Consider the following 22,900-nt stretch of genomic DNA (forward strand, 5'->3'; position numbering starts at 1 on the left):
ATATTTTATAGATAACTGATCTCTTGCACATTAAGCAAGGTTAAAACTAATTGACAAGCTGTCTATATTTTGCCTAAATCTTCACTTGCCTTGTTGGATGAAAAAAAAAAAAAAAAAATCAAAATAAACAATTTATAAAATAAAAGACCAGTTGTAAATAGACAAATAAATGGTCACACTTTCTATTGGATGTCTTTAACTAATTAAATTAAAAAAAGGTACAATGTACTTATTGTGTTCATGTTGTATTACAAAACGCTGTGTAATTGCATGTATTTACAGAACGGAATTAAAAATATAAGTACAAACTGTATGTATAAGTGCATTGTATCCAATGATTAATTTAGATGTACAGTATAGTTAAAGACACTTAGGCCTGATATAAAGTGGGTCCAATAAATAAAAGACAAAAAAGTTAAAATGTAAAAAAAAATATGCTATAATATTCATACAAGAAATACACACAAGTAATGATTCAAAAAGCTTTTATTTGCCAAGAAAAAATATTTCATAAAACACACACTTTGTTATTATTTTTGTTACAACAGGCTTAAAGAAAGATTAACATACAGCGGAAATTGGTATACATATGGTGTTTGTCCTTTATGTGTGTATGTGTGAATTAGAAGGAATGATAATGCATGTCTTTGTGTGTTTCACTGGTCATCACACTGCTGTGTGTTCAGGCTCTCGGTCACTGCATTCTGGGATGGGTGCGTGGCGTCACAGCTGATGGTTGTTGCTCTGCTCCACTCACTCTCAGTGAGGCTCAGGCTGCTGCTCCAGCTGTACAGTCCATCCTTCTGCAGCACACTGGGACTCAGATTCACAGCAGAGCTCCTGCTGCTGCCATCCACCTTCCAGCTCAGCTTCCAGTCAGAGGGGAATCCCTTACTGCCCACACACACCACTGTAGCCTTACCCTGCTGCAGCTCGTCTCTGGAGGGCGGCAGGACCGTGAGAGTGGGACGAGCGGCAGCTAAAGAGAGAGAGAGAGAGAGAGAGAGAGATGGAAACTGAGAAGTTTCATTCTTCTTAAAAACAGCTCTATCAGTCTTTCACTTCCCTTTAAGAGATTCAGAGTTAATCAGGCAGATCTGAAGTGCAACAGCCTGTAAAAACACATTTACTGAATCATATTATTCTGATTTTAGTCTAAACTAGAGTAATAACATTAATATATTCAGTACTTACAAATAATACAAAAATATATATATAACAAATCAGACTAAAATGCATTAGATTTATATCTATTCTGACTCGTGAAAATATATTCAGAGTTTAATAAGAAAATGATTTTGTTTTTTATAAAGCATGAAAATGAAGATTTAACATTAAAAAATATCAAGAGTAAAGCTTCATTTCTTTTCCGTATATAAATACACATTCAGAATTATAATCAAGTCTGATATATAACAATATATTGTATTTATTTTTTAACTGCCCAATTGTACAGCACATATTTACAGTACAGTAATAACTGACACCTTAAATATGAGTTAGATATATTTCTGTATTATCTTAAACATAAATAAAATCAAGAAAATGTATTAAAATATTTTTTTATAAAAATATATTTTTTAATAGAAAGAGATGTACTTACTTCCAACTGAGAGTCGAGTTCCTCCACCGAACGTGCGCCACAGTGATACAAACCCAATCAGCGGCTGTACAAAAACCTCCTGCACTAAAACTGACACTGACAGAGTTACACTAACATCAACACTGACACTAAAACTGTATCTAGTTTAGTTTTGCTCAGACAGCTGAAAAAAGAAATAAATTTTTAATGAATAAAATGTTGTAAAATGCATGTTGATTGTTTTTTGAGGTAAATTCCATGATGCATCTGAAAGTGTTTTTGAGTAGAGAGTGTTTTGCATATGAACTGAACACTCGCTTAAAACTCCACTGATGATTATTAGTGTGACACCGACACACACACACACACTTAAAACAATGATGTCTCTTATTCTGATGCTGTGGACACTCGGTCTGCTCGCTCAAGGTTCAAAAAAATATATTTTCTACATTGTGATGATGAATTTTTATGATGATGTATTTGTGCAAAACTTTGAATTTGTGCTTTATGTTTTATTTTTTATGCATTAATTTCAACTGTTTTATAGCAGATGCAAACTTCTTTTCATTTGTGTTTGAACTCTCTCTCAGTGTCTCATCAAGAGGTTCAGTCTCCTGAGTCTCTGAGTGTTAAAGCAGGAGAGTCAGTCTCTATGAGCTGCACTGGGACCAGCGGAGTTGGTGCTGACATGAGCTGGTATCTGCTGAAACCTGGAGAAGCTCCTAAACTCCTGATTTACTATGCTAGTAACCTTGCATCTGGAGTTTCAAACCGGTTCAGTGGAAGTTATTCTGGACTTCATTTCACACTGAATCTACGTGAAGTCCAGCCTGAGGATGCAGGAGTTTATTACTGTATGGGGGTTTACAGTAGTGACAGGTTCACACAGTGAAACAACATCATACAAAAACCTCCCTCAGTCAGACACTACAGAGAACATGAGAATCAGGCTAGTCGCCCTGTACAACAGCTGATCAACAGTTAAAGCAGTAATGAAGATTTTCTTTTCAATTATTCAATAATTTGTTCACTTTAATTGCCATTTTATATTTTAGCAGAAATTTTGACCTTAGCATCACTGTGGAGCTTGTTTTATATTTAAAGACTGGAATTGTAAACTTTATTATATGCAGCATGAAATTCATCACATTCTGACATCACATTATATGAACGTGAACTCACGCCATCAAAACATACTGAAACTATTCTCTTTAAGTGATATTTTCAATATAAAAATAAAATGTTAGTATTCATGTTACTCATATCCACAAGCTTTGCTTAAAAATGTATCCTATAAAAGTAATTATCAAACATAAAAAAGAGACATTTTACAGATATTTAAAAATGTATTTAAAGTTGCTGGTATACATGACAACATTATGTCTTTAAATACCAAGACATGTTCTTGTATCAGTTGGTCCACATGAGTGTCAAAGAAATATATCCACATTTCCTCGATTCAACACTAACCACAATATAAAACAGATCAGAGGGACATTATAGGTTGATAAAAATGTTGTCCAAGCCTTAAATATAACATTTTTCCTTTTCCAAAATCAAATTAATTAACAACAAGGACAAACCAGATGTTGATCTATAGGAACAAGACCTAAATGGCAAAATTTTAGTCACAGTCCATCCTTCTGCAACACACACCAATCCAGAATCACTTCTAAAGTGTCTTCTCACTCACAGGGGAGATAAAATAAATTGAATATTTGAATGTTGACTTTGTAAGTTACAAGTAGAAAAATGGCATGTGATTTAAAATTCTGCTTTCATAAAAATACACAATTATATAGTTAATTATTTTCATTCTTTTCACATTCTGCACTTCCTTCCAGCATTCAGTTCAGCTCTTTAATGATAAATAAGGGGTATGAAATGCAAATTGTGTCCAGCCTCCAATTGTAATATTGTAAAATAAGGAACAGATTTCAGGAAACTGTCAGTATCGTGGAATCTTCTGCTCATATATGGTGCTTTGCATAGACAGTGTCAGTGATCTGAGAGTTTATAGGCCTGTTTAACTTCTCTTCATGACAACAGATCTAACAGCCAAAATGACTTTGATCTCCTTTATCATTTGGATACTCTACAGCATGCAAGGTACAGTTACATGTCATTTTTAAAATATATTTAAGTATTAATATAATGTACTATACTGTCTAATAATCTGTGCTGTTATCTCTTGTTCTACACAGGTTGTTTAGCACAAATTGTTGTGACTCAGTCTGAGGTTAAATCAGTCCAGCCTGGTCAAACCGTCTCTATTGACTGTAAAGTCGACACTGTGGTTTACAAAAAAGAGAAAGGCCAGTACTCTAAAGGGCGTTATTTTGTATCTTGGTACAGCCAAAAGCCTGAAGAGGCTCCAAAACTCTTGATTTATTATACAAATGAAAAATACTCAGGAATCCCATCAAGATTCAGTGGCAGTGGACAAGGAAATGGTCTTGACTTCAGTTTGACCATCAGTGATGCCCAGCTTGAAGATGCTGGAGATTATTACTGTCTGAGTTACCATAAGATCAGTGACAACCGGGTGTTCACACAGTGAAAAGGTCCCGTACAAAAACCTCCACTGGTCAGATTACTGACATCTTCTGATGCCACTACAAGTGGAATAAATACACACAAGCACAAAAATAGCTTATAAGTTTAATATAATTAATCATCCAGTTCAACTATATATGTTTATTATTGTGCTATATACATGCTGAAAATTAACATATATCATGGGTCACTGTATAAAATAACCTGTCTATATGGTTCTATATTTGTTTTGTTTTTTCAGATTAAATTATTATAACTTAAAATTGAACATATGCAATGGAAAGTTCAGTTTTGTTATAATTAAATGTGAAACGTATGGTAAATAGGTGGAAATGTTTTCCTTGACAATGTGATAAATATTCATGTAAGATAAAGCAGCGTAATTTTTTTGCAACATTTCCCAAACACGAAAATACAAGCAATACAATATTACTAATGATATTGATCTAAATACATATAGCCTACATCAGCTCCTGCAGATTTATACTTGAATGCTTCTCCATCATTTAGTTTTTTTAATTGAAATATTAAGCTAATTTTTCCATTTATTTCACAACCCACAACAGTCTTTTACAGTCTTTTACTTTTTCAGGTTCACATTTACACTGTGATTAACTGAGAATTTATTTAATTTCTTACTTTATTCTGCACTTACTTCAAGCTCTCAGTTTAGCTCCTCCACAATGATTCTCATTTATTCAATGTTCAAAAACCTCCAGAATATTTGAAGAGCAGCAGACAACAATAAAATCCTGCAAAAATGCCTGTTTGATTGTTGTATCACATTAATTAAATCCAGGAGGAAAGTGAATGTGTTTTCAGGAGTCTGTTGAGTTGAGAGTGTTTTACATGTTTACTGCTCCACACACAAAACTCCTCTGATGATCAGTGTGTGTTCAGTCCTGACAGAGTCTCTGACACACTGAACTATAATGTCTCTTTTACTGATTCTGACTACACTGACTCTGCTGGCTCAAGGTTACATTTTGTTTCCAACATTTTCAGAGTTTGCGATTTATTTTGTAAATCTTTGGCTCTGTTGTGCTTTGTTTTAATATTTTAATTACAAATGTTTTTTAATGTTTTTATTTTATTTTATTTTTTATAAAGGATGTAAATATCTCATAATTTGTATTTAAATGTAACACTTACCTTTTTTTTTTTTTTTTTTTTTTTTTTTTAAATCTCTCTCTCAGTGTCTCATCAAGAGGTCCAGACTCCTGAGTCTCTGTCTGTTAAAGCAGGAGAATCTGTCACTATTAGCTGCACTGCGTCTTTTGGAATTGTTTATCACATGAGCTGGTATCTGCTGAAACCTGTCAGGGTTCTGCCCTGACAGCCCTGTCTGTTTTGTCTTTGTTTAATGTGTCCATGTTTATGTTGTGTCTGAGCACATGGCTTTGTCTGTGTTTGTGTTTGCCATGTGCTCCTCTGTTCCCTCCTCCTTGTTTGTCACCACGCCCTCTGGTCTAGTCATTGTTCAGTCCTTGTTTGTTATTAGTGTTCTCACATGTTCCCTGCTCCCTTTCTTGTTGAGTCCTCGTTAGTCTAAGTGTTGTCACCTGTTCCTCGTGTTCTTTGCCTCCTTTATATTGTGCACTCTTTCCCTCATGTCTTGGCCAGTTCGTTAAACGTCGTGCCTGTATTCTAGTCGTTTGTTCACCTAAGCTCATAGCGTTTTGTGTAGAAGATTCTCGTATCCATTTTGTTATCGTTGTCTTTCTTGTTTCAGATCATCTAACCACCTGTCTTGTCTAGCCCTGGTAGTGTCTCTGGTCTCCCCCTGTCCTGTCCAACACACACTGAGGATCCCTGTGGCTGCTATATCTCTCCGCCAAGCAGCCAGACTGGTTCTGTGCCTGATCGTATCTGATTGTTCAAGCTACTTCTGCTGGTTGATCCTGTCCGGCTCCCGCTACTGCTTTGGGCCTCATACTGCGCACTTGCCAATGTTCACCGGCCTGCTTACTACCTGGGCTGTTCTCAGTGGCTGTTCCCTCAGCGTGCTCGTCTTTGTGTCTCACCCCCTTCCTACCGTTAGGACTGTGTTCACCTCCTCTCCCTCTATATTCCAAGTCTGTCAATAAACCTGTAAAACTCATCCTGCGTTTGAGTCCTCCCTCACAGATCCCTGACAGAAACCTGGAAAAACTCCTAAACTTTTGATCTACACAACGAGTAACCTTGCATCTGGAGTTTCAAACCGATTCAGCGGAAGTTATTCTGGACATCAATTTATGCTGAACATACGTGGAGTCCAGACTGAAGATGCAGGAGAATATTACTGTATGGGGAAATATGATGGTCCAGTGTTCACACAGTGAAACAACATCATACAAAAACTTCCCTCAGTCAGATGGCTCAATGAATTTACTCAAACTAATTTACATTAAATGAGAAATTAATTCTTCAGTATGAACAGAATATATTCTAAGTAAATAGGCAAATTAGTGCATATTTAATTGGAAAATTTTGTATATTTAAACATAACATTGCAGAAAACTTGGAATGAGCAAATTTTTGCAATTTGCAATAAATCAACTGGTGAAGTATGGTAAAATCTTTTAATTAATTTTTTTCACTCTGTTCATCTGGTTTCTCTTGCCTTTTTTTATTTCACCTTGTTCAAATGCATAAATCTTGACAGTCAGAGTTTAGACTATTAGCCCTGAATTTAATGTAAACTATGTAAAATAAGTATAAATTAAAATCTTTTATTGTCTCTATAATTTATATATATATATATATATATATATATATATATATATATATTTCTAAATTAAAAGTAGCTCAAATGTGATGCTGTTGATCACAGTAATCACTACCCAAATCAATAAAAAAGTGATATTTAGGTTGTTTTTGTTTTAAAGTGTTTAATATTTCAGCAAGAAAGTCAACACCATGTTTGAGTCAAAATGCTTTTATTTGGCAGCAATAAAACAACAAACACTTCATTGCTGTAACAACAGAATATTTGAAGAATATACTAACAGAATGAAAGATTAATTTTTGAGCATTGACTGATTTAGGACAGTCCTTTGTAATAGTTTGTGTGTGTATGTGTGAGTGTAAATGAAATATGCATGCCTATATAATCTCTGTGTGATGTGTGTGTGTGTGTGTGTTTCAGTGGTCATCACACTGCTGTGTGTTCAGGCTCTCGGTCACTGCATTCTGGGATGGGTGCGTGGCGTCACAGCTGATGGTTGTTGCTCTGCTCCACTCACTCTCAGTGAGGCTCAGGCTGCTGCTCCAGCTGTACAGTCCATCCTTCTGCAGCACACTGGGACTCAGATTCACAGCAGAGCTCCTGCTGCTGCCATCCACCTTCCAGCTCAGCTTCCAGTCAGAGGGGAATCCCTTACTGCCCACACACACCACTGTAGCCTTACCCTGCTGCTCGTCTCTGGAGGGCGGCAGGACCGTGAGAGTGGGACGAGCGGCAGCTAAAGAGAGAGAGAGAGAGAGAGAGAGAGATGGAAACTGAGAAGTTTCATTCTTCTTAAAAACAGCTCTATCAGTCTTTCACTTCCCTTTAAGAGATTCAGAGTTAATCAGGCAGATCTGAAGTGCAACAGCCTGTAAAAACACATTTACTGAATCATATTATTCTGATTTTAGTCTAAACTAGAGTAATAACATTAATATATTCAGTACTTACAAATAATACAAAAATATATATATAACAAATCAGACTAAAATGCATTAGATTTATATCTATTCTGACTCGTGAAAATATATTCAGAGTTTAATAAGAAAATGATTTTGTTTTTTATAAAGCATGAAAATGAAGATTTAACATTAAAAAATATCAAGAGTAAAGCTTCATTTCTTTTCCGTATATAAATACACATTCAGAATTATAATCAAGTCTGATATATAACAATATATTGTATTTATTTTTTAACTGCCCAATTGTACAGCACATATTTACAGTACAGTAATAACTGACACCTTAAATATGAGTTAGATATATTTCTGTATTATCTTAAACATAAATAAAATCAAGAAAATGTATTAAAATATTTTTTTATAAAAATATATTTTTTAATAGAAAGAGATGTACTTACTTCCAACTGAGAGTCGAGTTCCTCCACCGAACGTGCGCCACAGTGATACAAACCCAATCAGCTCGTCTCTGGAGGGCGGCAGGACCGTGAGAGAGGGACGAGCGGCAGCTAAAGAGAGAGAGAGAGAGAGAGATGAGAGTTTCTTTCTTCTTAAAAACAGCTCTATCAGTCTTTCACTTCCCTTTAAGAGATTCAGAGTTAATCAAGCAGATCTGAAGTGCAACAGCCTATAAAAACACATTTACCAGCAATCACACATATGTCTAAACTTGGATTTTAAAAAGACTCATCATTTATTATATCATGGATCTTTAATTTTTTCAGAAATCTATTTTTAATTTGTCCAAATAATTAAATGATTTCTTGTTAAATATTTACTGTATTACTACTAACAGTTACAACTCTTTGTAGATTGAAAGCAACACCAGATGAAGACACATTTCTGTCTCATGTGACATTCATTAAAAAACTTTTCTTTATTCAAGAATTATTAAAAACATTTAATAATTATTAAAAACTGTTAATAATAAGATAGTTAGAACTTTCTAAAATCCCTAAGATGCCCTACTATCTATACTGAAACTTTATGCATAACAAAAAAATTTTCTTGTTTGTCTCTGTTAAATTAATCTGGTGTGAAAAAGACTCCATATACAGACATTAGCTTTATATTTCATGTCAAACGAATAAAAAAATACAAACATTTATTCTTTGTCAATTTAAAAAAAAAAAAAAAAAAAGTCCTCTGTTGTTCTTTTCATTCAGTGTTTCATTTATGAATTAAAAGAGATTTACTTACTTCCAACTGAGAGTCGAGTTCCTCCACCGAATGTGTACCACAGTGATACAAACCCAATCAGCGGCTGTACAAAAACCTCCTGCACTAAAACTGACACTGACAATAACCAGTTTGCTCTTTTATGACTAATAGCAAAATAAATAAACAAACAAACCAGATAAATGCTGCAAAATTAAACCAGTTTAATTTGGATAATTTCCCTAATCTACTAAGAAATATAATCATTAAATTATATTTTAAATTTGTATACAGCTTTATATTATATATGGCTTTCATTAGTCTAATTTACAATCCCGTATTACTTAAAACAATGCAGTATGTAATAAAAACAACAATATTAATCTCTAAATATGCTACCTATCCACATTACATTTGTCTTTATTCATCTTTTTATTTTATTCTGCACTTACTTTCAACAGTCAGTTTGGTTCCTCCACCAAAAATCCTCCACAATAATTCATTCTCATTCACTCCAGATTATTTTGAGAGCGCCAGACAAGTTTTAATTAAACCATGATGATTAACTCATAATTAAAATATTACAATGCCATAATCATATGAGAATGAAGATGTTTCAGTTGAGGAAGAGTTTTTCCACTGTAATGATATTTTGCATTGGCAGCTCATGCCTCAGTGCTCTGGGAGTGTTTATAGTCCTGTGAACGATTTTAACACACAAGATCTGTCCACTCGAAAACAGAAGCCAATATGATTCTCTTCATCTGGGCAATTTACTGCATCCAAGGTAATAAAATAGAAATTTTTTGAATTTTTTTTCCCTTTCATGCACTAATAATTATTTGAATTCAGCAGAGTTTTCTTTCCATCACAGGCTCTTTGGGGCAGGTCATTGTGACTCAACCTGAGTTTAAATCAGTTCAGCTTGGTCAAACAGTCTCTATTGATTGTAAGGTCAATACTGTAGTTTATAGGTATCCTGAGGGTTCAGTATCCAAAGATTACTACATCTTCTGGTACATTCAGAAGGCAGAGGAACCCCCTAAACTACTTGTATATTACACAACAATGAAGCCCTCGAGTGCTCCATCTAGAATGAGCGGTGGAGGCAGTTTTCACTCTGGAGGAAATGGTCTTGATTTCACTCTGACCATCAGTGATGCCCAGCTTGAAGATGCAGGAGATTATTACTGTCATAGTCGACATAAGATAAGTGACAAATGGGTGTTCACACAGTGAAAAAATGCTGCACAAAAACATCCCCTGGTCAGATAACCGACAATGTTGTTATGCTTTCTTGTTTAATCTAATTTCTTCCAACACAGATCTGCCCTAATAGTATTAATCAATTAATTTCTTGCTGTTCCTGTTACATTTTTTTCAGATAATTAAATTGTATTCTATGATATTTTTCATATTTAATACAGTGCTTCACATACAGAAAATCATATATACCTCTATAGATACATTTGTTCCTTATCCTTATATAAGATAAAACTCCATTGTGTCACACAAAGTAGAAGCAGAAATGCATATTCTTTAGAAAAAAAAAAAATCTAATATTAAATAGTTGTCTAAATCTATTCATTGATTCTCACATTCATAACAGCAAGTACATCATATATAAACTTTTAAACTGTTATGTTTCAAACTTTATAAAATATTTATATTTTCTATTTATATCTTGTCTTAACATGAGTAAATATTTGTATAAACACACTCTAAAAAGTAATTCAGAGGACCTGTTGCCACAACTTAAATAAATGCATATGGTTAAAAGTTAAAAATTATATTTATTGATTTAATTAAACCTTTTAAACTGCAAAAATTATTTTGCAGAGTTCTGCTCAAGCAATAATGTTGATCATTACATTAAATTATTATTGTGTGTAACAAACTCAAATTAAAATAAACAATATAAATTGTCTTGAAAACATTGGGAATTGGGCAGTGCATTTCTAATTCCCAGCATGCTTTGCATAGGACTGGGAAAGGATAATAAATGTTGAAATTAAGTGTTATTTTATTTGTTTTTCATGTTTAATGCTGTTATGTTTGACATTTAAAAGAGTTTAATGTTGTAGTTTTTGTTATATTGTGCTGAAGGTAAACACATGGTTACATGTGGTTACATGTAAAAGTTAGAGATAGCTACAGAGGTATGATTCTCGCTTTTGGTGTGAGTGGTTGATTTTGATTTTGATTTTTCACTGTCAAAAATGAGGAGAAAAGAGTCAAAATTCAGTTAAAAAAAAAACCTTACGTTTCAACAAGACTCAGTTGCCTAACTCACAGGTAAATCTGACTTTAAACCTGACCAGTAGCCAAGAGACAAAATGACATCTTCATTGTCTAAACACAGACTGGATTTCCAAGCCCATCTGAAGTTTGGACACTACTGTATTCAAGGCAAAAAATCATTTTTAAACATACCTTGATCTCTTAATTGAAAAAAAAATGAGATAGGCCATTATGTTCCAATAAGAAGTTTATGTTCTCAGAAAGAACAATATTATCATTATTATAATATAAGCCTAATTGTCAGATCATTATTTAATGTTAATTCAAAATTTTAATAATGTCATAAAACAAAACTGTTTTGTAGGCTACAACTTCTCTTCTCTATGGACCCCATGTTTTACCATCACAGACTCCTGGTTAAAAACCTGGCTGTCACATGGACAGTGTGTCAGTGGTCTGTAAATGTGTATGTTGTACAGACCTGTGAGTGGGACGAGTGGCAGCTAAAGAGAGAGAGAGAGAGAGAGAGAGAGAGAGAGAGAGTTTCATTCTTCTTAAAAACAGCTCTATCAGTCTTTCACTTCCCTTTACAGTTTTTCTCAATTGTTTACACACAAATATTTGTACTTGAGACACAATGACCACAACATGTAACTCATGCACCAACGCCCTGAACCAATTCTGCTAAACTACAAGCACAATTCCTGCTTTACACTCACATTGCAGTTCTAAAACACAGTTTTTTCAAAACACTACACACAATTCTCTGCATTTGGCACAATTTTCAGGCAGAAAAATCTCTTGTTTTCACAAGGAACACACTGCCATTCAAATATGCACACTGACTCATCACATGGGCAAACACCTGTCACACATTTTTACAATTAGCAAACAGAGCTTTAGCATAAAAGGGCAACAGGTGAGCTCTTCTGTTTTGGAGCAATGAATGCCAACCATGGAAACAGAGGCAGAGCAGCATTTTTTTTTTTTTACTGTAAACAGTAAAATGTATTACTGTATACAGTAAATTCTTCTGTTGTTTTGTATGTATACCTGTGTATGTGCAATTTTGCGTTGGTTGGGATGTGCACTGTACATTGTTTTTGTTGGAAAAATAAAATATATTTGTTACTGTGTATATATATATATATATATATATATATATATATATATATATATATATATATATATATATATACACTACAAATATTTTACAACACACTTATGTATGTACTGTAATAAGTGTAACACTGAACCAAATAAAGACCAAAGTCATTATGATGATTGGAGAAGTGTTTTCCATTCATCATAGTTTTACGTAGAGCACATCAGTGTTCAACTGGTTCTTATAAATGTCTATTCATATGATGGTTTGTGTGTGTCATTTGAAAACAAAATACCATTTTGAGAAGAAAGAACATTGTTTTGAATGTAAAGTTTCATTTTGCAGGAGAAGGTTTTGCCCATTGTGTGTGTGTTTTTTGATTTGTGTGAAGAGTTCTGAGAGTATGAGGCATGCTTTCAGAAAATGTGTGTAAACAATCAAGAAAAACTGTAAGAGATTCAGAGTTACAGTTTTTACCAACTGCTTACACACAAAATCTTTTCATGTCACATGATTTTTGAAACCTCTCACTCAAAGTGCAAAACTACATGCCAAATCTTCAAAACCATAAGCTATTTCTCAGCCTTTGACTCAGTTTTCAAATGAATAAAACACTTTTTTCAAAACACTACACACAATTCTCAACCTAAAACACAAAGATCTATCAGGAAGTGACTTGCTTTCCTTTTCCAAACACAACCAATCAAAATGCTACACTTATTCACCAGGTCACACAGACACACTCCTCACATGTGCAAACACTAATTGCTTAACTGATCACTAACCAATCACTGCTTTACTTTACAGTAGATAGGCCTATAAATAGGTCAAAGGTCAGATTACCTGTTTTGAACAATGGATGCTAACAATGAACAGAGACCAAGAGGAGTAGGAGGAAGAGGCAGGGGACAATGAGGACAAATACCAGGAGGAGGAGGAGGAGGAGGAGGAGGAGGAGGAGGAAGGGGAAGGGGAAGGGGAAGAGGAAGAGGAAGAAGACGAAGAAGAAGAGGAAGAGGAAGAGGTTGAGGGCAAATAAGAGAAGGAAGGAGAGCCATCTCTGATGAGATTAGGGCAACACTTGTTGATCATGTAATCAACCACGGTTTGACCATGAGAGAGGCTGGACTGAGAGTCCAACCCAAATTGAGTCGATTTACAGTGGCGTCCATAATTCGAACCTTCAGAAATGAGAACAGGGTATGCAACTAATGACTGTTTTAGAATTATAGTAATGTACTGTAAAATACGTATGACTGCATAGTATTGCATAAACATTTGTAACTCTAAGCCATCCATTTACTGCACTGCATTGAATGAATAGGGTTGGTACTTCATGTTGTACTACATTTTTTTGTAAATGGTTTACAGTTCCTATGCTGAACATATACTGTGTTTGAATTCCGTACAGAGTGGAAAGGCAAAGACATCATGGAGGACGAGGACGAGGACGCTTGTTTACAGATGTACAAGAGACTGCAATTATAAATATGGTTTTGGCCAACAATGCAATTAGGATTCGAGAGATAAGAGAGCATATCTTGAATAATGACACCATATTCAACAACATCAATGCTGTAAGCCAGTCGACCATACAACGCATCCTCCAGCGGCACCAAGTGACGATGAAACAACTTTACAAGGTGCCATTTGAGAGAAACTCTGACAGAGTCAAGAATCTGCGACATGACTTTGTAGAGGTATGTATGCAACACTACTTCCAGTACTTCAGACATACCATATTTACTCATCTGTATAAAATTTTGTCTGTTACAGAGAGTATTGGAGATGGATGCCCATGGTAATTCACCACAAATTTATTTATGTGGATGAGGTTGGCTTCAACCTCACCAAAACCAGGCGCCGTGGACAAAATGTAATAGGACAGAGGGCAATTAAGAATGTCCCTGGACAGCGTGGGGGTAATATAACCATGTGTGCTGCCATCACTCAAAACAGGGTCCTCCATCACAATGCCACACTGGGTCCATACAACACCGGCCTTTTCTGGATGCAATTCACACAATGCTTGTCCCTGATCCAGATCAGGTGCCTGCTAGATTTGTGGTTATATGGGACAATGTTAGTTTTCACCGGGCTGTTCTGGTCCAAAACTGGTTTGCCACCCATCCACAATTTGTAGTTTTGTACCTATATTCACCTTTTCTAAATCCCATAGAGGAATTCTTCTCAGCCTGGCGCTGGAAAGTGTGTGATCGCCAACCCTTTGCCCGCATGCCGCTTCTCCAGGCAATGGAGGACGCATGTGGGGACATAGAGGTGGCCTCTGTCCAAGGTTGGATACGCCATGCTAGGAGATACTTCCCTCGATGTTTGGCAAGAGAAAACGTATCTTGTGATGTGGACGAAGTATTGTGGCCAGACCCAGCTCGGAGAAGAGATGAAGCTTAGCACTGGGGACTGCACCCCCCCCTTCCCCCCTGCCAATTCCTGGACCGGGACCCCACACACAATTTACTGTATTCTACTGTAAAGAATATACTTTTGGTTTACATGTTTATAGTTTTGTTGTATGCTAATGTATACAACAGTAATGTTTGGCCTAATAAATATTTTCTGTTTCTACATTGCATTGGCATTTCCGGTGTACTTGTTACCCCTCTGAGCAGATTACTTTCACTGTAGAACATTGTATTGAAATGTAGATATAAGCCTATGAAAGACCAAAGAGCTTTAGATTTAGAACAGCAATGTTTACATGGTATATCCAAAAATTTATTATTATGAAAGAAGTGTTTGCCATTTGATGCAAATGCTTCATTCTGACATGTGTTTATGGCATTTTGAATGCAGTGTTGCATTTTGAAGGAGATGTGAGGCATTTTGCATTTTGTGTGTGCAGTTTTGAGAATTGTGTGTAGAGTTTTGAAAAAAGGAGACTTAGTTTTGAAAACGTGTGTAGGCAATTGGTAAAAACTGTAATCGAGCAGATCTGAAGGGCAACAGCCCGTAATGACACATTTTACTGACTGTATTTTTCAGATTTATATTCTTTTCTAGTCTTTATATTCAGTATTCATATAAATATATGGTTAACATGAACTAATAATGTTCACCATATAATGATCAATTTTTAATCAATGTTCAATTTAACATTTTCTAATACAAATCAAAAGTTTTATCTAGTAATATTAGGCCTTATATTAGGCCTTATGGACCTGAGCTAACTTGAAGTAACAATGAACAGTTTAATTTTTATTAATGTTAACAAAGATTAATAAATGTTCTATTAAATGTATTGCTCATCATTATTCAATGTTAGTAATGCATTAACTAAGAATAACTAATGAGACCAACCTTAATGGTTCAGCATTTATAAAAAAATCAAGCTGCATATCTCTATCAGACTTTAATTTACATAGTAGTTTTATATCTAGCTTTCAGATTTATATTATGATTTGTTACAATATAGCCTAAAATTCAATACACTCTTTACTGGAATCAGTGGCTCCATGAAGAACCTTCATGGAACATTTCCATTTCCCTAAAGGTGCTTTATCATGCAAAAAGTTTCTTGGATTAAAAAATATTTTCACACCAAGGGGGAAAACATGGTTCTTTTAAAAACCGTTCACATAAGAGTTCTCTGGGGAGCTCAAGATGGTTCTTCTGTGGCACCTCAGTGAAAAAATAAAATCCCTTTTGGAATCTTTGTTCACAAGAGTCAAACTTAAAATGAAAATTTTGAAATATTTCATTTATAAATATTTCTCCTAAAATTAAGATGTTACGTTTTGTTTCAAAGTTACAGTTTTTCTCAATTGCTAAAACACAATTTCTGAAACCTTGCTCCATTTTCTGAAACCATTAAACACAAAACCTCATCTTCAAGCACTATTTACAAAACCTCTGACTCCTCTTGCAAAATGAAACTTTCGCCTCAAAACAGTTTTACCTGTGTTCAAAATCAATGTAATATGTACAATGACAAAATCAGAAAATGTTTTCCTCCAGCATCACATAGTGACCCTGCAATTGTTCTGGAAGAGGAATGGCTCAAAATCGTTCTGGCCACCGTGAAGGACTTTGTATCTGTCACATGTAAAATGTAATACAGTTTTTCTCGATTGCAAAGACACATTTCTTGAAAGCTGCTCTCCTTTTCTCTAAACTGTGAACACAAAACCCAATTTTCAAGCTACATTCACAAACCTTAGACTCTTCTTGCAAAACCAAACTTTCACCTCAAAACAGTTCAATCTGTGCTCAAAACTAAACTATGTTGTCAAATCGTGCCCCGAGTCAATCAAAATTAAAAACACTACTGAACGGTCACTAAACACTACGTAGAAAAATAGAAAAAACAATGCTCAGGACATGAAGCTGGAGAAATAAATGTTTGTTCACTGTAGGCTAAATGCATGTTGCAAAACAAAAAAAAAACCTGTGCATTTAGCACTTGTACAAAAAGACAAAACAGAAATCTTATGCATTTGCCACTTGTGTACAGTAAGCCCATGTAAAAATAAAGTACAAAAATATACAAATAAGTGCATTACTCAGCCACAGCATCGTGTCTCCGTACTGAGTCAGGCCACAGGACTTCATCCACATCACAGGCCACATTTTGTCTGGCCAGGCAACGGGGGAAAAAACCCCTGGCATGCCGTATCCAGGCTTGGCATGCCTCCACACCTATGTCACCACGGACAAGTCCCATAGCTTGCAGGAGATTTACCCTGGTGTAAGGTTGGCATCCTTATACACCGCCATGAGGAGAATAATTCCTCAATGGGGTTTAGGAAAGGGGAGTACGGTGGAGGGAAAAGATTGATAAAACCTTGGTTCATATTGAACCACTCTCTAACCTGGAGGGCTCTGTGAAAACTCACATTGTCCCAAACAACAACATAGATGGGATGCTCATCCTGCTGCCCTAACAGAGCATCTCGCATGTGATTGAGGAAAATGAGGAGCTGGTGAGTGTTGTAGGGCCCCAGGTTGGCATGAATGGTGGACAACCCCATGATTGCTGATGGCAGCACATAATGTGACATTGCCACCACGCTGCCCAGGAACACCAACAATGGCCCTATGGCCAATCACATTATGGCCTCTCCTTCTCCTTTTGGTGAGATTAAACCCAGCTTCATCCATGTAGATGTATTCATGGGGTCTTTCCATTGCATCCAGCTGAAAAACCCTCTGTAGAAATAGATATAGTTTTGTAAGTGATACGGAAAAAGTGATTTAGGCCACTACAGTAAATCACTACTTAGAGTAATCAACATTGAATGTGTCTGGATATATGCCAACCTGTACATACTGGAATCTTTGCTCTTTGACTCTGTCTGAGTTGCGATCAAAGGGCACTCTGTATAGCTGTTTCATGCGCAGTCTGTTGCGCTTGAGGACACGATCAACAGTAGAGAGGCTGACACTGTTGATACCCTCAAAATTTCACTCAGTTTAATGGCATTGTTCTTACGGACCATATCAGGGTCTCTTGGTGTGGGGAGAACATACCTGTCCTCCCACCCCCATGTGGCAGTCTTTCAATTTTACAAAAAGAGAACATGGAGTTACAAAAAATATACATGGAATACTAGCCTACAAACAGTTAGACCAACCCTACATTACAATACTACAGTATATTGGTACAGTGATGTACTGAAACATATATTTACTTACAGTATACTGTGGTACAGTATATAGTATGTCATACAGTAATTGCTTTCAACATTTACATACTGTACTATAATGTCAAAAAAAGGTAATTACCTGTTCTCTTCTCTAAATCTTCGGATTATGGTGGACACAGTGAATCTACTGATGTTTGGTTGTACTCTTTGTCCAGCCTCCCTCATGCTCATACCATGGACAAGAACATGGTCAATCACAGTAGCTCTGATTTCATCAGATATTACTGTTCTTGGTCTTCGCTGACCACCTCAACCTCCTCTCACATGAACTCTTCCTCTCAGATTTCTATCCATTGTAGGGCCTCACAAACCAGTGCTCTCTGAACTGGCTTACTTTATATGTTCCCTCACATCATTAGCCACAAGTGTGATCAATTTTGAGTTGTTGTGTTCAAGTGGTGACATCTGTGCTTTAATTGTGTTTGACTTTTGTCACCTGTGCTCACCATTATGCAGCATGGGTGCATCACAATGAAAATGTGTTGGCAAGTTGTGTCTAAACAGGTGAAAAGTGCTTATGGTTTTGCCAAAAGAGTGATTGATTCAATCAGTGGGTTCAGGCAACTGAGCATTTGGTTCAGACAATAGGGTTTAGTGTTTTAGCAATTGAGAAAAACTGTATGTCTCCGTCATTGTCTTTTGATAAACAAAAACATGTTCGTAGTAGCTCAAAATTGATCAGAAATTACTACTCTGCTTTGCTCTTTGCAATTTTTTTGTTTTTCTTCCTCCTCCTCTTCCTCTTTCTTGCCCTCCTCCTCCTCCTCCTCCTCCTCTTTCTTGCTATTTGATTGTTGCCACTTGTGTTTACCAGTATGGATGACATGTGTGTTAGAGTGCAGAATGTGTTTTGAGAATGAGAATGTGTTTAGAGTTTTGCTGAAAAGTCTAAGTGAGATCTGCAAACTGTGTTTTACCATGTGAAATGGTTTAAGGTATTGACAACAGACAGCACAATTAGCTAAATGAGGTCAGGCAACTGAGAACTTTGTTCAGCCAATGGGTTTTAGTGTTTTAGCAATTGAGAAAAACTGTAAAAAATATCACTAAAATATCAAGAAAAAAAGAATAAATTCAATTTTTGTTTAATTATGCATTTTATAATCATGACTTATAATCAAGATGTCATAGATTTATAATAAAATCTGATAAATAACAACATATTTAGCTTTTTATATTTGTTTAGTGCCCAGTTCTACATTGTATAATACATACATATTTATAACTGACATCTGACACAGGAATTATATTTTCCGTAACATATTTTACACAAGGTATGAAAATATTTATTTTCTATATTTTTTTTATTTTAGTTATTGTTGTTCTTTTCTTGTTCTGTTGTTTCCTTTTTTATATAATTTTTTTTTTGAAATAAAAAGAGATTTATTTACTTCCAACTGAGAGTCGAGTTCCTCCACCAAACGTGTATCACAGTGATACAAACCCAATCAGCGGCTGTAAAAAAAACCTCCTGCACTAAAACTGACCCTTTATCTTAGTTTAATTTACTTCAGCCAGATCAAAATTAGAATATTTGTTAATGAATAAAATGCTGGAGTAAGAGTGCTGGTATGATTGATTGATTGATGATTGATTGATTGATTTTGTTGAATGAGCAATATCACACTCGTAGCCGTGCGATATGGCTGTATATCAGCGCTGTGATTCGTCCGTAGGCACGAGGCCGCAGGCCGAGTGCCGTAGGTAATCACAGCGTGCTGATATACAGCCATATCGCACGGCTACGAGTGTGATATTGCGTTTATACAACAGTTCGACGGCACGAGTGTGTAAATAAATAAGAACAACAACGGAGTGTCTTTAAAACCCTCTTTTGTGCAGCACTACTTCCTTCCGCCACGGATTCAAATCTCAATTTGACAGTTGGACCAAGCCTCCGTTACTAACTCTAAAACGTCACTTTAGAACTAGTAACGAAGGAACGTTGAGTCGCTTCATTGAAACACATTGAATTTTGTACAGTATTAGAGAGAGAGAGAGAGAGAGAGAGAGAGAGAGTAGGCTATTACCTGTCTGGTATATTGCATTACATTCATTCTTCAAGTCGATGTCCATAATATTATATCCTTTATACAAGTCCGTTTGAATGTCCGCTGAGGAAAGCGATCTTTGTATTTGTCCTTTTTTACATCCACTACACCCATAGACAGTAAAAGAAATGGACACAGCGACCCCATTGGAACTCAATTGAGACAAGTGAAGCCCATTTTTAGCGATTTTTAGCACTTCCGTTTCTGACGCGCAGACTCAAACTAAGCTTGATGACGTCCGCAACCTGTCTGACAGATGTAAATCTTCTAGTAGCTGTGCGTGAAAACTGCCATCGTTAATCTTGCAGAGACGGCGAGCTTGAGCGGGGAGTTCTTTGGCGTGAGTAAGCAGGAGTAAGTATTCTGATTAATTATTTTGTATAGTATTTTAAAATGTAACGCCAGTACGCCATCTCTCTTGACATCTCCCCGATTGCCTGCGAGCTTCTCCTCCTGTCTGTACGGTAATTTCTCTACTGTGCGACAGAGAGTCGAGTGGTTATGACGCAATCGTTAGCCTATTTTTACAAAAACTGTATCTACGGGGCCATAATGTAACATAGAAGGTAATGGAGCCCTTTATACATTGTCGTGTATCTTTAGAAATAAATAATGGACAAATGGAGTCTTTAAACGCCTCAGATGTAAAGTTATTCACTGTCAAAGTGACGCCAAAATGAATGGGAGTCAATGGGGATGCTAACGCAAGTGAAGTTCTGCTACAAGATGGCGGCACCCGGCCGACTTCAACTTCCGGTCGACTTCCTTGGGCACTGACTACACCACAGCGCTAAAACAACTTCCTTTTGCAAAAGTTCCTTTCAATTTAAAAGTCTCTTGTGCTTCACTGACTCATTCTCCTGTAAAGTGTTGCCGCCATCTAATGGCGTATAAATGTAATGTTCACTCAATCCATATTACTTAATGGACATATTTATATAAAATAATATTTATTAACAATAATATTTAGAACAACAAATAAACACAATTGTACAGTTCAGTCAAACATAAAGCACTAGTTATTAAAAAAAATAAAAAATAGGTCACCATTTACGCTTGTATGTGGGTTTTTACAAATATTTAACGAATGAAAAGGATTTTAAAGAGCTTGTGACAAAACCTCCTAACTCCATTGGATCCTCAAACTGTCAATCAAGCCTCATTAATCTGCCTCACCACGTGAATGAAGTGCGCACGCAGTTTGGACATCTCCTCTGTGCAATGCAAAGGTAAATAAAGATCTGATGTTTGAAAAAAATTGTAAAGCGTTTTCTTTACTCAAAAAACCATGTTTATAAAGTTTAATGTTTTACATATTTGAAGAGCGGAGAAGAGTCTGATATGTCCCGTCTAGTTGTAGTCAATATGCTATATAAGGATGTAACGTAACGTTTATTATTATCAAATTTAATATAGCACAATTCGACTTGCTCTGGAACAATTAATAGATTAATAAGACCAAAGATTGCCCTTTTTGTGTACTCAAATTGAATATGTCTCATGTTTAACCACTATAAGAGCCAGCGGTAAATCCCCGAAGCACTGGCCGAGATGAAGCTGTTCTCGGCGGTTACAGAAGCACTGAACGGCCGCTGACGCACTCGAGCTCGCATCTCCGAAAACGTCAAAACAAATTGTAAAATAGGCGCTGTTATTAAATATGAGTCACATATTTCAGGTCTAAATAACTACATTCTCGCCTAAAAAACTATTAAAACTACAGTTCGTGGTACAAGAAGTAGTATTTGTAAAAATTACGGTTGATTTGATCAGCCGCCATGACGGTCACTTCAAGCGGAGTGATACAAACGGTGAAAAGGCAGTAGGAGTGCTGTTATCACTGAAATATCGCATGGCTATCAGCCAATCAGATTCGAGAACCAGACAGAACTGTTGTATAAAAAAAATATATCATAATAAATACATTTCTGCTTAAATCTAAAGTTTCTGAACACATTGTTGAATTCTTTATCAAATCTTTCTGCTTTAAATATTGTTGAAAATTTAAAAATTTGCCTGAAATATACATTTCCCATCATTAGTCTTTTAGGTTTGAAACAATAAATTAATGAATGCGAGAATATGTAACTACTGATTACAGAAACAGAATATGTGGGTGTCATGTTTAATTTATACTGAACTAGTGGGTAAATCTAATTAAATCTTAATTGTGTATTGTATAAAATAAGTAGCAGATCTGTTTCTGTCTCAAATGCCTGATGTTGTGAACTTGCTTATTGTCATGTTCTCTGTAGGGAAGTTTTTGTATGATGTTGTTTCACTGTGTGAACACTCCACTACGGTAAGCCCCCATACAGTAATAATCTCCTGCATCCTCAGGCTGGACTCCACGAATGTTCAGTGTAAAATCAGGTTCATATCCACTTCCACTGAACCGATCTGGGACTCCAGATTCAAGTTCACTTGCGTCATAGATCAGGAGTTTAGGAGCTTCTCCAGGTTTCTGCAGATACCAGCTCATGTCATCATCAACTCCGCTGTTCCCAGTGCAGCTCATAGAGACTGACTCTCCTGCTTTAACACTCAGAGACTCAGGAGACTGAACCTCTTGATGAGACACTGAAAGAGAGTTCAAAAATCAATTATTACAATTACTCAAAAATATAAACTAAGAGAAGTTTTCAACCAAATACAATAATAAAAAAAAAAAAGCACAAGTTCAAATTTTTGTACATATAAAATCCAAATTTTTATCATCATAATGAGAAAAATATATATTTTTGAACCTTGAGCGAGCAGACCGAATGTCCACAGCATTAGAGTCAGAGACATCTTTGTTTTGTGTGTGTGTGGGTGTGTAGGTGTCACACACTAATAATCATCAGTGGAGTTTTAAGCGAGTGTTCAGTTCATA

The 22,900-nt window shown here is 35.8% G+C and overlaps 1 protein-coding gene and 1 gene segment (V, D, J or C); one reads left to right on the plus strand and one right to left on the minus strand.

Annotated features, from left to right (window-relative positions):
- Positions 1-468: 468 nt before the first annotated feature.
- Positions 469-22,836, minus strand: LOC125264256 (immunoglobulin kappa light chain-like). Its single transcript, XM_048183469.1, has 4 exons — positions 22,773-22,836; positions 22,317-22,605; positions 8,209-8,276; positions 469-979 (listed from the first exon to the last, which is right to left on the minus strand). Exons 1-4 carry the CDS (start codon positions 22,816-22,818, stop codon positions 657-659), a joined length of 726 nt encoding a protein of 241 aa, XP_048039426.1. The 5' UTR covers positions 22,819-22,836; the 3' UTR covers positions 469-656.
- Positions 9,552-10,987, plus strand: LOC125264251. The segment is given in 2 exon segments: positions 9,552-9,752; positions 9,840-10,987. Coding segments are annotated over 2 exon segments (402 nt in total).
- Positions 22,837-22,900: the final 64 nt, after the last annotated feature.

The sequence above is a fragment of the Megalobrama amblycephala genome, linkage group LG3, assembly GCF_018812025.1.
Source record: "Megalobrama amblycephala isolate DHTTF-2021 linkage group LG3, ASM1881202v1, whole genome shotgun sequence".
NCBI lineage: Eukaryota > Metazoa > Chordata > Actinopteri > Cypriniformes > Xenocyprididae > Megalobrama > Megalobrama amblycephala.

Coding starts and splice junctions, on each gene's coding strand:
- LOC125264256 (XM_048183469.1), bottom strand. CDS start 22,818: ATGTCTCTGACTCTAATGCTGTGGACATTCGGTCTGCTCGCTCAAG. Junction 22,606..22,772: donor ATTCGGTCTGCTCGCTCAAG/GTTCAAAAATAT, acceptor ACTCTCTTTCAG/TGTCTCATCAAGAGGTTCAG. Junction 980..8,208: donor AACTCGACTCTCAGTTGGAA/GTAAGTACATCT, acceptor CTCTCTCTTTAG/CTGCCGCTCGTCCCACTCTC.